The 12,452-nt window shown below is 53.7% G+C and overlaps 1 protein-coding gene across 1 annotated transcript in view; it reads right to left on the bottom strand.

Annotated features, from left to right (window-relative positions):
• Positions 1–3,143: 3,143 nt before the first annotated feature.
• The window catches only part of LOC134541950 (organic cation transporter protein), a 111,621-nt gene continuing 102,312 nt past the window's right edge, over positions 3,144–12,452 (bottom strand). Inside the window, exon 11 of the mRNA XM_063385707.1 lies at positions 3,144–4,243. Coding sequence (XP_063241777.1) covers positions 4,106–4,243 — 138 coding nt within the window. The 3' untranslated portion in view covers positions 3,144–4,105. The remainder of the gene's footprint in view (positions 4,244–12,452) is intronic.

Genomic DNA, 12,452 nt, shown 5'->3' with positions numbered 1-12,452 from the left:
ACGAAGGGCATAATAGGATAGGCATATATAAATGGGCCTGCTTGTAAACTGTTAAGAGTGGGAGGTGATTAGTTCTCTGTCTCACCTGGTCAATACATATTTTTAGGATTTATTGCCTTACTATATTGCCAGTTTACATGTTACTATATTGTACGACCTCATTTATTTTTCATTTCATCCAATTAGCAAGATTAACTTGAATAAATGCATAGTTTCCAGCAAATAGTTGACAAAACAAACAGACATTCCGCCTTTAACAATATTGTAGCCGGTAATATTTTGCTTACCAGAGGGTGCATGGCCGTGATGCTTTTGAATTGGTTTGTTAACTCGGCGAAGAGTACATACCACTCCATGACGCCTTAATTCCGTAATTTTTCCATCGTGTGACGGGCTTCTTGGATTACAGTAAGCTTCGAATCTCCTGTCCCAAACTCGGTGTTTATAAATTTAAATCCCACTAGGCAGTGTGATATTATCTAAGACACGCGTCACTTGAGCATGACGCGTTAGCGATCGCTGTAAACAAAGTAAAGTTAAGATCACTATGTTTCCTATTTTACTAAGTCGTTTGCAACTGTTGAAGCTGTCTGTCTTGCATTAGTTGTGTGCCAGTAATTTCAGCTGGAAGGGTATATTCCAACCCAGATGCCAAAGAATAATATCTCTGTAATCTCTGTGCTCAAGGTCGCTCGATGCTGTCAGAAGAAATGGACAGCGGCTCAAGAATTCTAAATAATTATTTTGGTTAGCTTTGTATAGCAATAGTATAATTAATCACAAAATACCTTAGGTGGAAAATCATGGTTAACATTGTTACATTACTCAAAGACTAGGCATTAAATAAAATAAGACTCATAAAATAACACACTATATTTAAATGCAAAAATACATAGTAACTAAATTTTAAAATCTCACACCATTTTTCAATTATTATTCATTTCACGATAATGTCCTCGGGTTTCCTGTAATCTAAGTTCCAAGAAAATAAAGAATCATGCATGAAAATTTTACTTGAACCTGGATCTCATGAAGTTAGGTTCAATAATTTTGCAACAGTGACTGACTACTGGCTGAACTTCCTGCTCCCAGACACATGATGTTTCTTTTGAAAAAAAAAAGTTTCAAATCAAATCAATCAAGTTGTCTTTATTTTAATTATTTCTCAGGTTTGTAGGCAACATTCTCTTTGGATAAACCTATAATAATAACAAATAATATTATTGGAACTTACAGTATTCGGTCCTCTACACATTCAATTTCGTTTAAGTACACTAAATGGTTCTCTTCACTTCTCTCTTGCTCCTCCAGTATCGCGTAGTTTCTTTGGTTATGGAGACCTGAATGTGCATTTTTGGTCTGTCATAACGTTCATAAAAGGCTGTCATTTCTTTAAGCACAAATATATTTTTGTCTTTATGTTGCTATACATGATTACACCGGAGATGCTCAATGATAACTAGATTAATAACATGCACAATATATTTTCACATCCTAATCTCGCCAAATGTATAATGCAAACAGCTAGGACATGCATGTGCGCAGGAATATTTTCACTATTTGTGGATTCAATCCTTCAGTCCATAATATTTTAATTAATATAGTTATTCTTCTTGGCATCATTAAACATTGTCACATGCCCATTTCCTGGCAATGCAGTAACGAGGCGGACATGGCTTAGTGACCGTGTATGATACTGTTGCCCGGCGCCAGTCTCGCAGAAAGCAGCCTTTACAGTGAGGTGGAAGATGGACAGTTCGGCCCCTGTGACCCACTGGGCATGTCATCTAGTCGGGAGAGATGATGGCGACTGGAAGCTGGCAGTGCAGTTCGCTGGTCCACGTGTTTGGGCCCGTAGACACTCCCCTACATCGGCATTCACTCTTATGTAGAGCGAAGGCAAGGTGACCAGGTCGGAAAGAGTACTCACCTTTCAGTTGCTAACAGGCGGGCCCTTTATTTTGGCCAAAGTTCACTGAGAAGTGCTGCTACAACCGCACATACAAAAATACACATAGTTTACCCTAGTTTAATGTAATGGTTATTATATTACGTAACTGCACTACCTACTTAACATACATATGTGAATTATTTTATTTCCAAACATGATGCTATGCATCTAGAGTAACGTCATAACCAAAGAAGATTACTTTTTTAATAAACGAAATAGGTATGCCAATAGACATGTTTGCAGTATTTATTTACAACAAATAACGATCCTCTCTCCCCACTTGTTTTAGGGAAAAATCTAAATTAATTTGTCTGGCCTCTCGTTGCTCCCTCTGATGTTATAATTGTTTTTTACTCAGCTCTCTTTTTGCTCGCACACTTCCATTTCTTTTACAGCCACTTTGGCATTTATTTTTATTAGCAGCACGAGAGCCAGTTACAAAGTGGTAGCAGAGCGTGGTTTCGATCCACGGACCTCTGGGTTATGGGCCCAGCACACTTCCAAAGTCCACTACAACCGCACATACAAAAATACACTAAATAAATTTAGCTCTTTACTTGGCACTTGCCTGCAGTCCGAAATAGATGTTGTCAAGGGTCTGTGTCCTAGAATTCCTTATATAATATACACCGGAATTGTTCGGTCTCACAAAACACTGCCTGACCACATGCCAGATGGCGCAAGGCGAAAACGATTTGAAGGAGTGGGGATTAGATGCCCACAAAAATCCACCGAGGTACATGGGTAACTCAGGGATGAAAAGGGGTACTTTTCAAATTAAATTATGGCCTTTAAAAATCAGTTAGAGAACTAAAGATGCAGGAGCTCCTTGTGACAGCATCAGTCCTCAACCTCCAGTGGGTGGTATAATGGCAAATGAAACATTGCTCATAAATTGGTTTCATACTTATGCCAGAGTTTGAGATTGAACTGACGACTCTCACCACAAGAGTGTGATACGTCAGCGATCACAGTCACAGACGATCAAAGTTCTAAGTCGATTAGGTTGCCGAAGTTTATCAATTTCTCACTCAAGTAACACAGTAGTGTTTAGAGCACTTTAGCTTCCAGTCATTAAGCCACCAAGGGGTTCTATGAACCTCGGATAGCCGAAATTTGTAATTGACGTGTGATTAAAATACATAATCAAACATGCATTTTGCACTTCATCAATGTCCAGAAAAAAAATAACAAAGGGTAACGATATTTATTTGTAAGATGTCTTCATTACATCATAACAGTAACAGTGCAAACAGCCATGTCGGTGTTTCTCGATAGCCATAAGCCATGCATATTATAAATCAAAATCCCAAATTTAAGAAATTACAGTTATTACCTCATTACATAATTTCGTACAACTTTTAAATAATTCAAGCCAATGTAATTTCACTTCAAAACTTAGTGCTTCTCGGCTGCTTTGTAAACATTTTCTTTCAAGTCGCATTCAATCAAACATTTCATTTGTTATAGAAATAACATTTTAAGTACATGGATAAACAACAAACTCAAAAGCATTCTAAGGTGAGTTCACACAGCGTACCTCCTACAAGATATGGACGGGGCTCTACTGACCATCAGCTGGGGATGGCCACAATGCAGCTGGATGATTATCAATCTGTTGCTCCCGCATGTCGGGGGAATTTCCTAACAAACGTATCTCAATTCATTTGAGTTTTAATACTGTGATGTAAATTACTGTTCTTATATTCTTCTCCTGCACACTTAAAATCCGTTTTATTTTCTCGAAGAAAATACAAATCATACTTATATGGGGAGACCTATGATGCACATAAAGTTCTGCCATTCCCGATTACACCCGAACAATTCACCTTCGGCCAACTTCGGGATTTGTTTTATTTTTACGCAGGAAAAATGAATTCAAATATTAAAAGTGGTCGGTTAGGTTAGCTACATTAAAACACTTTAAAACACTATGGACGGTTAGTTAGGTTAGTTTAGCTACATTAAAATAAACAGAGAAATATAAATATATCATATATAAATAAACCCGAGGTTGGCCGAAGGTGAATTTTTCGGGTGTAATCGGGAATGGCAGAACTTTATGTGCAGCTTAGGCATCCCACTTATATGAGTCTATTCCTCTTCGTTTTCCACCGACATCAATTCCACCAGCTCTTCTCTGCTCGGCGCTAGTCAGGAGAGTTTGTCGACCTCTTCTATGGTGTCGGGCAGCTTCCTGCCGAGAGTCTCGGGGAAGAAGAAGGACACGAACGCCGCCAGAAGCGCGACTCCCCCGAACAGCAGGAATGGCAGTGCCTTCATGTGCACGTCCTGCGACAAGAACAAGCAAGCACCCGGCTTTCTCACCGCAGTCTGCTAAACACTACTGAGGTTATAACCATCCTACTGAGTCTCATTTTCCTCATTGGATTCAGTTTTGTGAAATATGCCATTTGCAAACATTATTTTATATCAGACTAAAATATATATTTTCTGCCTGATATATCTGAGGGAAAAAAAAACATAATTAACTGCAATGAACATCTATACTGGCTTTCTACTAATAAAAGGATATTGTACATCGTCATATTAACACAGTTCTATGTTGCACTACAATACGATTAGTATAATACGCAAATCTCTTTGCTGTCATACAACATTCTGGTAGCACAAAATCCTGACTTTAATCGACCATCCTCATGTATAATTTTAATGAGGCATCTTTTATAAAAAAAAATAACACACAAACTCACCCATCTTACTTAAGTTGCCTAATAGTAGCCTGGCCAGTCTCCCCTTAAATAAAAATTATTTTAATATTTCATTTATAAACCCCCCCCCCTATATCTTATTTCAAAAATTTCCACGTCAATCGGTAGTATAAGACGTAAATAAAAAAGGAAAACAAATAGGTTGCTTTATCTTTTGCTTAGCCCCAGTACCAAGTTTCCAGGTATAAGCCCCATTACCAAGTTTCCAGGCATAATCAGGCGAGTTTTCATTATTGATTTACCCTCTTATATGTTGACGTCCCTCGGCTTCAGGTCCCCGTTTTCCCGTTGAAATAAATGTCCTGTTATGCCCGTACTGCCCTCGTCGGAGAGGTGTGGGTCCAGGCCAACGTGGCCGGGACCGGGAAAGGCGGGACCTGGAGGGAGAGTGAAGTGATTGCGAGGAATGTTGGTAGGTTGTCGCAAGCAGAACACGGCATTAACGAATTTCACGAGCCGTCTTTTATTAACGCTTATAAAGTCCTGCCGCAGCCTGGCGGAACCGTCACGGAACAAGTGCCCTACCACGGCGACACGGACTCCCTGATGACGGGGCGGTTCTCAAATACGTTTCGGCGCGAATCGTAAAGTTTATTAATGCTAGGCTGACCCAGTGAGAAAGGGCCCGAAGACGGAACGCTGTACATACGCGGCCCGTTACGTAATGTTCCGTGGACAGCGAAAAGTTCAGAGACTCGTAGCACCACGTTCGCGTTGTAGAAACTGCCCGCTAGACACGTCTCCCGATGACTCGTAAGTTAACAATGCTAAGCTGATTCGCGGTGGCAGCTCAGCTGCCGTGACCGACTGCGGACTGAGCGAACGTTCAATCCCGAGCGCAACGTGCGCGGCTCGCGGAGCAACGAACACGTCTGTCTCCGCTCGAGACCAGGACGCGACTGCCTCTCCCCGCTCGCCCGCGGGCCGGCGCCCGCGGGTGGCGGGGAGGGAGGGGAAAATCGGCCGGCGTGGGAGAGAGCTCCGTCCCGCGGCGCGCCAGGCTGCAATTACATACTACGGCGAAACACTTCAGAAAAAGTTATTGAATTATTTACAAAGACATACACGAGACATTAATTACACAGCGAACTTGCACAATGAATAATAAATAAAATAAGTTAATTACACACATTCAAATCCCTTAATCGTTTACAAATATATACACACTGAAATAAAAGATAAAGTCACATAGAAAAAACACTCGTTGGCATGCTAGGGCGCACGCGGGTGCGTCCCTGGCCGTCGCACACACTGGGGTTCACTGGGGGGGAAAACAGGCCCCCTCAGGCCCGCGTCGGTGGCCAGGTACGGCCTCTGTATCTGGGAGGGTACGACGACTGTCGTCATATGCCCCCCCTCTCCCGAGGCCGTCCTGGCCCCCGACGCCGACCTAGACCGGCAGCCGCGTCCGCGTCCGGCCACTTGTCTGGTCGTCGGAGCTCGTCACGTCATTCCGTCCGGGTCGGGCAAACTGGGGCAGGAGCTGCATCACGCTGCAGCGTAACCCCCCGTCGGTCGTTTGTCTTACGTCGCGGGGTTTGCGCTGACTCCCACACTCGTAGTCCCGGAGGTAGTGGGGGGCCGTCTTCTCACGCGTGGACCGGCGCAACGCCGGTCCCCTCCCCGCGTGAGCGGTCATCCTCGGCTCCCCGGAAGGCAAGTCCAGGACCACCTGCTGGGCCCTGTCGACATCGCCCTCCCCACTGAGGAGCCGGACCGTTACCCCGTCTGTCACGTCCTTGCTCACGTCCGTCCCCGTCACCCGCCGTTCCCAGGAGTGGACGTACCTCCGTCCACGTCTCTGGGTAGGCTCCGGCAACGTCACCACTGGTTCACTCAGGTCGACCAGGTCGCCCTGAGCAGTGTTGTCATGTGTTACGTCCTCGATGAGCGGTCCATCAGTGTCGTTGGCGTAGGCGCTGACGTCATCAGGCGGGAGCACCCGGTCCACAAAGCGCTCCAGCTCTGCCATGCTTGCGCCACGCGGACCCCTTCCGCCCCTTCTGACGGGCGTCCGTTCCCCGCCCCCTCTTGCCAGTTGCCAACCACCGTTCCCCTTTTGCTGTCCCCCCGTAGGAGGCTGAGTCGGTGTCGTCGTGGGGGCCCGTCCATGTGTCGTGCCCCAGGTGTCGTCGTCCCTGTCAACGTTCCTGCCAACCCCCCGCAGTGACTTGGGGTGGGCGTGTCCTCGTCGACGTCCCTGATCCGGCTCCGGTGGCATCACCACGGGGTCACCGAGGTCGACCAGGACTCCTACTGCGACGTTGTCATCGGTCCTGTCCCGTGTGTCGTCGTCCCTGTCAACGTTCCTGCCCACCCCCCGCAGTGACCTGGGGTGGGCGTGTCCTCGTCGACGTCCCTGATCCGGCTCCGGTGGCGTCACCACGGGGTCACCGAGGTCGACCAGGACTCCTACTGCGACGTTGTCATCGGTCCTGTCCCGTGTGTCGTCGTCCCTGTCAACGTTCCTGCCCACCCCCCGCAGTGACCTGGGGTGGGCGTGTCCCCGTCGATGTCCCTGATCCGGCTCCGGTGGCGTCACCACGGGGTCACCGAGGTCGACCAGGACCCCTACTGCGACGTTGTCATCGGTCCTGTCCCGTGTGTCGTCGTCCCTGTCAACGTTCCTGCCCACCCCCCGCAGTGACCTGGGGTGGGCGTGTCCCCGTCGACGTCCCTGATCCGGCTCCGGTGGCGTCACCACGGGGTCATCGAGGTCGACCAGGACTCCTACTGCGACATTGTCATCGGTCCCGTCCCGTGTGTCGTCGTCCCTGTCAACGTTCCTGCCAACCCCCCGCAGTGACCTGGGGTGGGCGTGTCCCCGTCGACGTCCCAGGTCCGGCTCCGGCGGTACCACCACAGGGGCGCCGAGGTCGGCCAGTACACCTTCGGTGACGTCATCCTCGGCCTCGTCACCGTCCACTGGTCCGCTGTCGTCGTGGTCGTACTCGTCGTGCGGGTCGCCTATCAGTCGAATGTCGTCCCTGTGCACCTTAGTTGTCCGTCCGTCGGCGCGACGCACGAGGTACGAGGTGGTGCCCAGTCTGTCTACGATCTCCTGTGGCCCCGCCCACTTAGGAGCCAGACTGGCGCAAAAGCCCCGCTCGCCAGCCGACAGGTGATGACACTTAACAAACACCTGCTGGCCAGGCTCTAGTCGTGCTGGGGGCTGGTGCGTCTGCGGCGTACGTCTAGTCAGGTAGTCAGCTTGGCGACGTCGGGCGTCTTCGCGCAGATCGTCCGTGGTCATGTTGTGCAAGTCGGGGGTTGCGCGCGCTTCCCCGGGCAGGGCGAGGTTCCGGCCCTGCACCAGTTCAGCGGGGGAATGGCCCGTGACCGCGTTCGTCCGACGGCGCAGGCAAAACAGCAGCGTCGGCAGGTGCAGGTCCCACTTGGTGTGGTCCTCGTCCAACCGGATGCGCAGCTGAGTTTTAATGTCCTGATTCCGCCTTTCGGTCGGATTCGCGCGCGGATGGTAGGTGGGCGTCGTGTGATGCTCCACCCCCCAACCCGCGCAGGACACTCGCCAGCTTCTCCCCGTGAACTGCACCCCGTTGTCCGTCAGCAGGACCGCGGGGTACCCGTATCGCGGGAAGAACTCGCGCTCGAGCAGGGCAATCACGGTGCCGGCCTTCACGTTTGGTACTGCGAACGCCTCCGCCCAGCGGGTGAAGACATCCGTGACCACAACAATGAATCGCCGACCACGGGACGTGCGAGGATACGGCCCCATAATATCCACCGCCACAGTGTGGAAGGGATTCCGGGGCCGTCGTGGGACCTGCTGCTCCTTGCCGTCGGGTCGCCTGGACTTCCGCTCCTGGCAACGCAGGCAGGCCCGCACGTAGCGTCTTACTTCTGCCGCGTCGCCAGGCCAGCGGAACGTCCGTCTGACCTCACGCAGCGTCTGCTCCGCGCCCGGGTGTCCCGCCAGGGGGTGGTCATGCAGGTAGCTCAGGACCCAGCGCCTGGCCTCGGGCGGCACGTGGGTCCGCCACCCGCTCGACCTGTGAGCCCCCCTGGTCTGGAGCACCCCGTTCAGGCTCCGGCAGCCCGGTATCACCCCCTCCCCACACTCTGTCAGTCGGGTCCGGGTGTCGGGGTCCCGGAGTTGCGCCGCGTGGACCCACGCCAGCAGGTCAGTCATAGTCTCGGGTCGCGCGTCAGGTGCAGGAGCAGTGGGGCTTGTCAGCGCGTACAACGCGCACGGTCGCGGCACCGAGTCCTCTACCCCGCGCTCACGCTCAGGGAGGAGCACTTCCTCCCAGCCCTGGTCGTCGTGGAACTCATTCTCAGGGTCCGGATTCCGGGACAACTCGTCGGCCAACTGATTTTCACGTCCAGGAATGTGCTCGACCGTGAACGAGAATTCCTGGATCAGCATGGCCCACCGAGTGAACTTAGACTTCCGGCCCTGAGCGGAGTCCAACCAGCGGAGGCATTGGCTGTCGGTTCTCAGCGTGAATGAGCGGCCCTCGACGTGGTGACGGTACCTCTGTAGGGCCCAGACCACCGCAAGGCACTCTTGCTCATTCACGTGATACTTCCGCTCAGCCTGCCCAAACTTGGCGCTGGCGTACTCGATCACGCGCCTCTCGCCCCGGTCATCCATCTGGTACAACACCGCCCCCATCCCCTCCTGACTCGCATCCGTCTGGATGAAGATGGGGCGGCTGGGCACCAGGCGTGAGAGCGTGTGACAGTTCCTGAACCGGCGCTTCACCTGTCGCAAGGCCTCGTCCGCGGCGGGGGTCCACCGGAACTTAGTCTTCGGCGACAGTAGGTCCGTCATCGGGGCCGTCACCGTGGCGAAGTCGGGGACGAAGGACCGCAGCCAGTTGAGCAGCCCCAGCAGCTTCTGGAGCTGCTTCCTGGTCTTCGGTGCCCCCTTTCCCTCTATTAGCTCCAACTGCTCAGGTCGGGGGCGGCACCCCTCCGCCGTCACTATGTGTCCTAGGAACTCTATTTCCGTGGCCCCAATGTGGCATTTCTTTGGGGCGCACGTCAGTCCGTGTCTGGCCATACGTTCTAGCACCAATGCCAGATGGTGCGCGTGTTCCTCCCACGTCCTGGACCAGATGATAACGTCGTCCAGATAGGCACTGGCGAACTCACCAATGTACCCATCCAGAACACGTACCATCAGGGCCTGGAACGTGGCAGGGGCGTCCATGAGACCAAACGGCATGGCGCAGAACTGGTAACGTCGACCGTCTGGTGCCGTAAATGCCGTCTTAGGGCGGTCCTCCAGACATACCGGCACCTGCCAGTAGCCTGATTTTAAGTCTAGTGTCGTGAAAATAGTGGCGTCCCCTAGTCCTGCCAGTGCGTCTGTGATATTGATCTGCGGGGGCGGGGCGGGAATGGTCAGTTTGTTTATCGCCTTGAAGTTTACGCAAAAGCGTAGACTTCCGTCTTTCTTGGTGGCCAGCACCACCCGTGAGTTATACGGGGAGGTGCTGGGTTCCACTACCCCGTCACGTAACATCTCGTCAATTTGAGTCTGTATGGCCTCCCGTTCCCGGATGCCAAATCCGTATACCTTCTCAAAGGGAGGGCGGTGCGGTACCATCGGTATCCGGTGCTCCGTCACGTTTGTCCGTCGTAGCCGGTCCGCGGCCGCAAATACCTGTGCCTGAGAGGTGAGGACATGGTTGATGACATCGACGTACTCCTCTGGAACACCGTGCTGAAGGTCTTCTAGGCGAATGACTGACTGAGGGGGACTGGGGGGAACCTGGTGCACGCCGTACACCGTCCAGCGCCCCTGGGTGCCGAAGTGCATCCGGCCAGCTCGTACTTCCACGGTGGCGTCGACCTCGTGCAGCCATGGGACCCCCAGAATCAGCCCCTCGCGGAGCTCGGGGACCACCCAGGCCTCGACGTGGCTAACGTGACCAACGATGCTCATTGTTACCTGAGTGATGCCCCCTGCTGCAACGACGGCATCCCTGGTGGCCAGCTGCACCAGCTCCCTCCGCGGTGTCACTGCCTCCGCTCCCACCAGGTGGGCCGCGATGTAGGTTCGGCTGGCGGCGGTGTCCACCAGGGCCAGCATCTCCCGCCCGTTAGCGCGGACAGGAATTCGCAGCAGCTCCGGCTCCTCGGGGCCGACCTGCCCCAGCTGTGCAGTCGTCTGTCCCCCACCGCCCCCGGCCACCTGGCCGTCCGGGCGTGGGGAACTCGCGGCGAGGTCCGCGGCTCGCTCCGGCGCCGACGTGTTGACGTTCCGGTGGTCCACCTCGTCGACGACAGGTCGACGAGGCGGCTGGTCCGGCCCTGGTATAACCGGCCTCAGGGCCGCGGCGGTGGCGCCGGCAGTCAGCTGTCCCTGCACGGAGATGGCCGGCGGGATGCCTGCGCTGATGCTCTGGTTGTCCGCCCCGTCGACGGCGTATCGACGAGGCGGCTGGTCCGGCCCTGGTATACCCGGCCTCAGGGCCGCGGTGGTGGCGCCGGCAGTCAGCTGTCCCTGCCCGGAGATGGTCGGCGGGATGCCTGCGCTGATGCTCTGATTGTCCACCCCGTCGACGGCGTGTCGACGAGGCGGCTGGTCCGGCCCTGGTACACCCGGCCTCAGGGCCGCGGTGGTGGCGCCGGCAGTCAGCTGTCCCTGCCCGGAGATGGCCGGCGGGACGCCTGCGCTGATGCTCTGATTGTCCACCCCGTCGACGGCGTGTCGACGAGGCGGCTGGTCCGGCCCTGGTATAACCGGCCTCAGGGCCGCGGTGGTGGCGCCGGCAGTCAGCTGTCCCTGCACGGAGATGGCCGGCGGGATGCCTGCGCTGACGCTCTGGTTGTCCACCCCGTCGACGGCGTGTCGACGAGGCGGCTGGTCCGGCCCTGGTATACCCGGCCTCAGGGCCGCGGTGGTGGCGCCGGCAGTCAGCTGTCCCCGCAGTTGCCTCGGCATGGGGACAGCTGATGAGGAGTAGTCCCGTTGTCCCCTGCTTCCCGGCGGCATACAGGACGTTAGTGCGGTAGGCGCCGGTGGTGGTCGACGTGTTCTGTCAGTTACTGGGACTGCCGGTGGCTGGCGGGCCGGGGAGCGGCACCCAGTTGTCCCTCCGCCCCCGGTCCTGCGTTTCCCGCCTGCGACGTGTTGCCTTCGCGCGCCTCCTCCCACGCGGCTCTGGTGGGGCAGAGGCGATGCCAATGGTACGCGTCCGGGCAAAAACGGCATCGCGGCGGACGTTCGTCCCTCTCTCTCGTATCTGTCCGCTCGTGACGTCCTCCTCCTGTCGCAGCTGGTTCCGGGCGTTCCCTGGTGCCACCGCGGTCTGTTGTCCTGCGCGGTCCCGCGCCGCCGGCGTAGCTCACCACGGTCAAGTCACTGTCCGTGACCTCTGTGACGGTGACCCCTCGCGGCCCCGAGCGAGCACGGGGAGCTCTCGCGCCCCTGAGTGCCGTCCTCCACTGCGACATGTCACGTTCGATCACGCGGGCGAGGGCCACGAACTCCTCCGTGTCACGACCAGCAGCCGTCCTCATGAAGGGGCGAAACTCTGGCAGCAATTGTTCGACAATGGTTGGCAACGCCGCACTCACGTCCCCACTTGTCCCCAATCGGCGGAACATGCGTAACTTCTCGTAAATGAACTGCTCTGCACTCTCGTCCTCCTCCTGGTTTCGGCAATAAAATGTCCGCAAACACATTGCCCGCGCCTGATCGTTATCAAACCTAGTTTTGACTTGGCGTACAAAATGTCCCCACTCGGTATCAAAACTCCCGGCCATTGACCACCAGTTCCTTGCCTCGCCGCGGA

This window comes from Bacillus rossius, assembly GCF_032445375.1.
Source record: "Bacillus rossius redtenbacheri isolate Brsri chromosome 4 unlocalized genomic scaffold, Brsri_v3 Brsri_v3_scf4_2, whole genome shotgun sequence".
In the NCBI taxonomy this organism is placed as follows: Eukaryota; Metazoa; Arthropoda; class Insecta; order Phasmatodea; family Bacillidae; genus Bacillus; species Bacillus rossius.
This window is presented reverse-complemented; position numbering and strand designations above follow the sequence as displayed.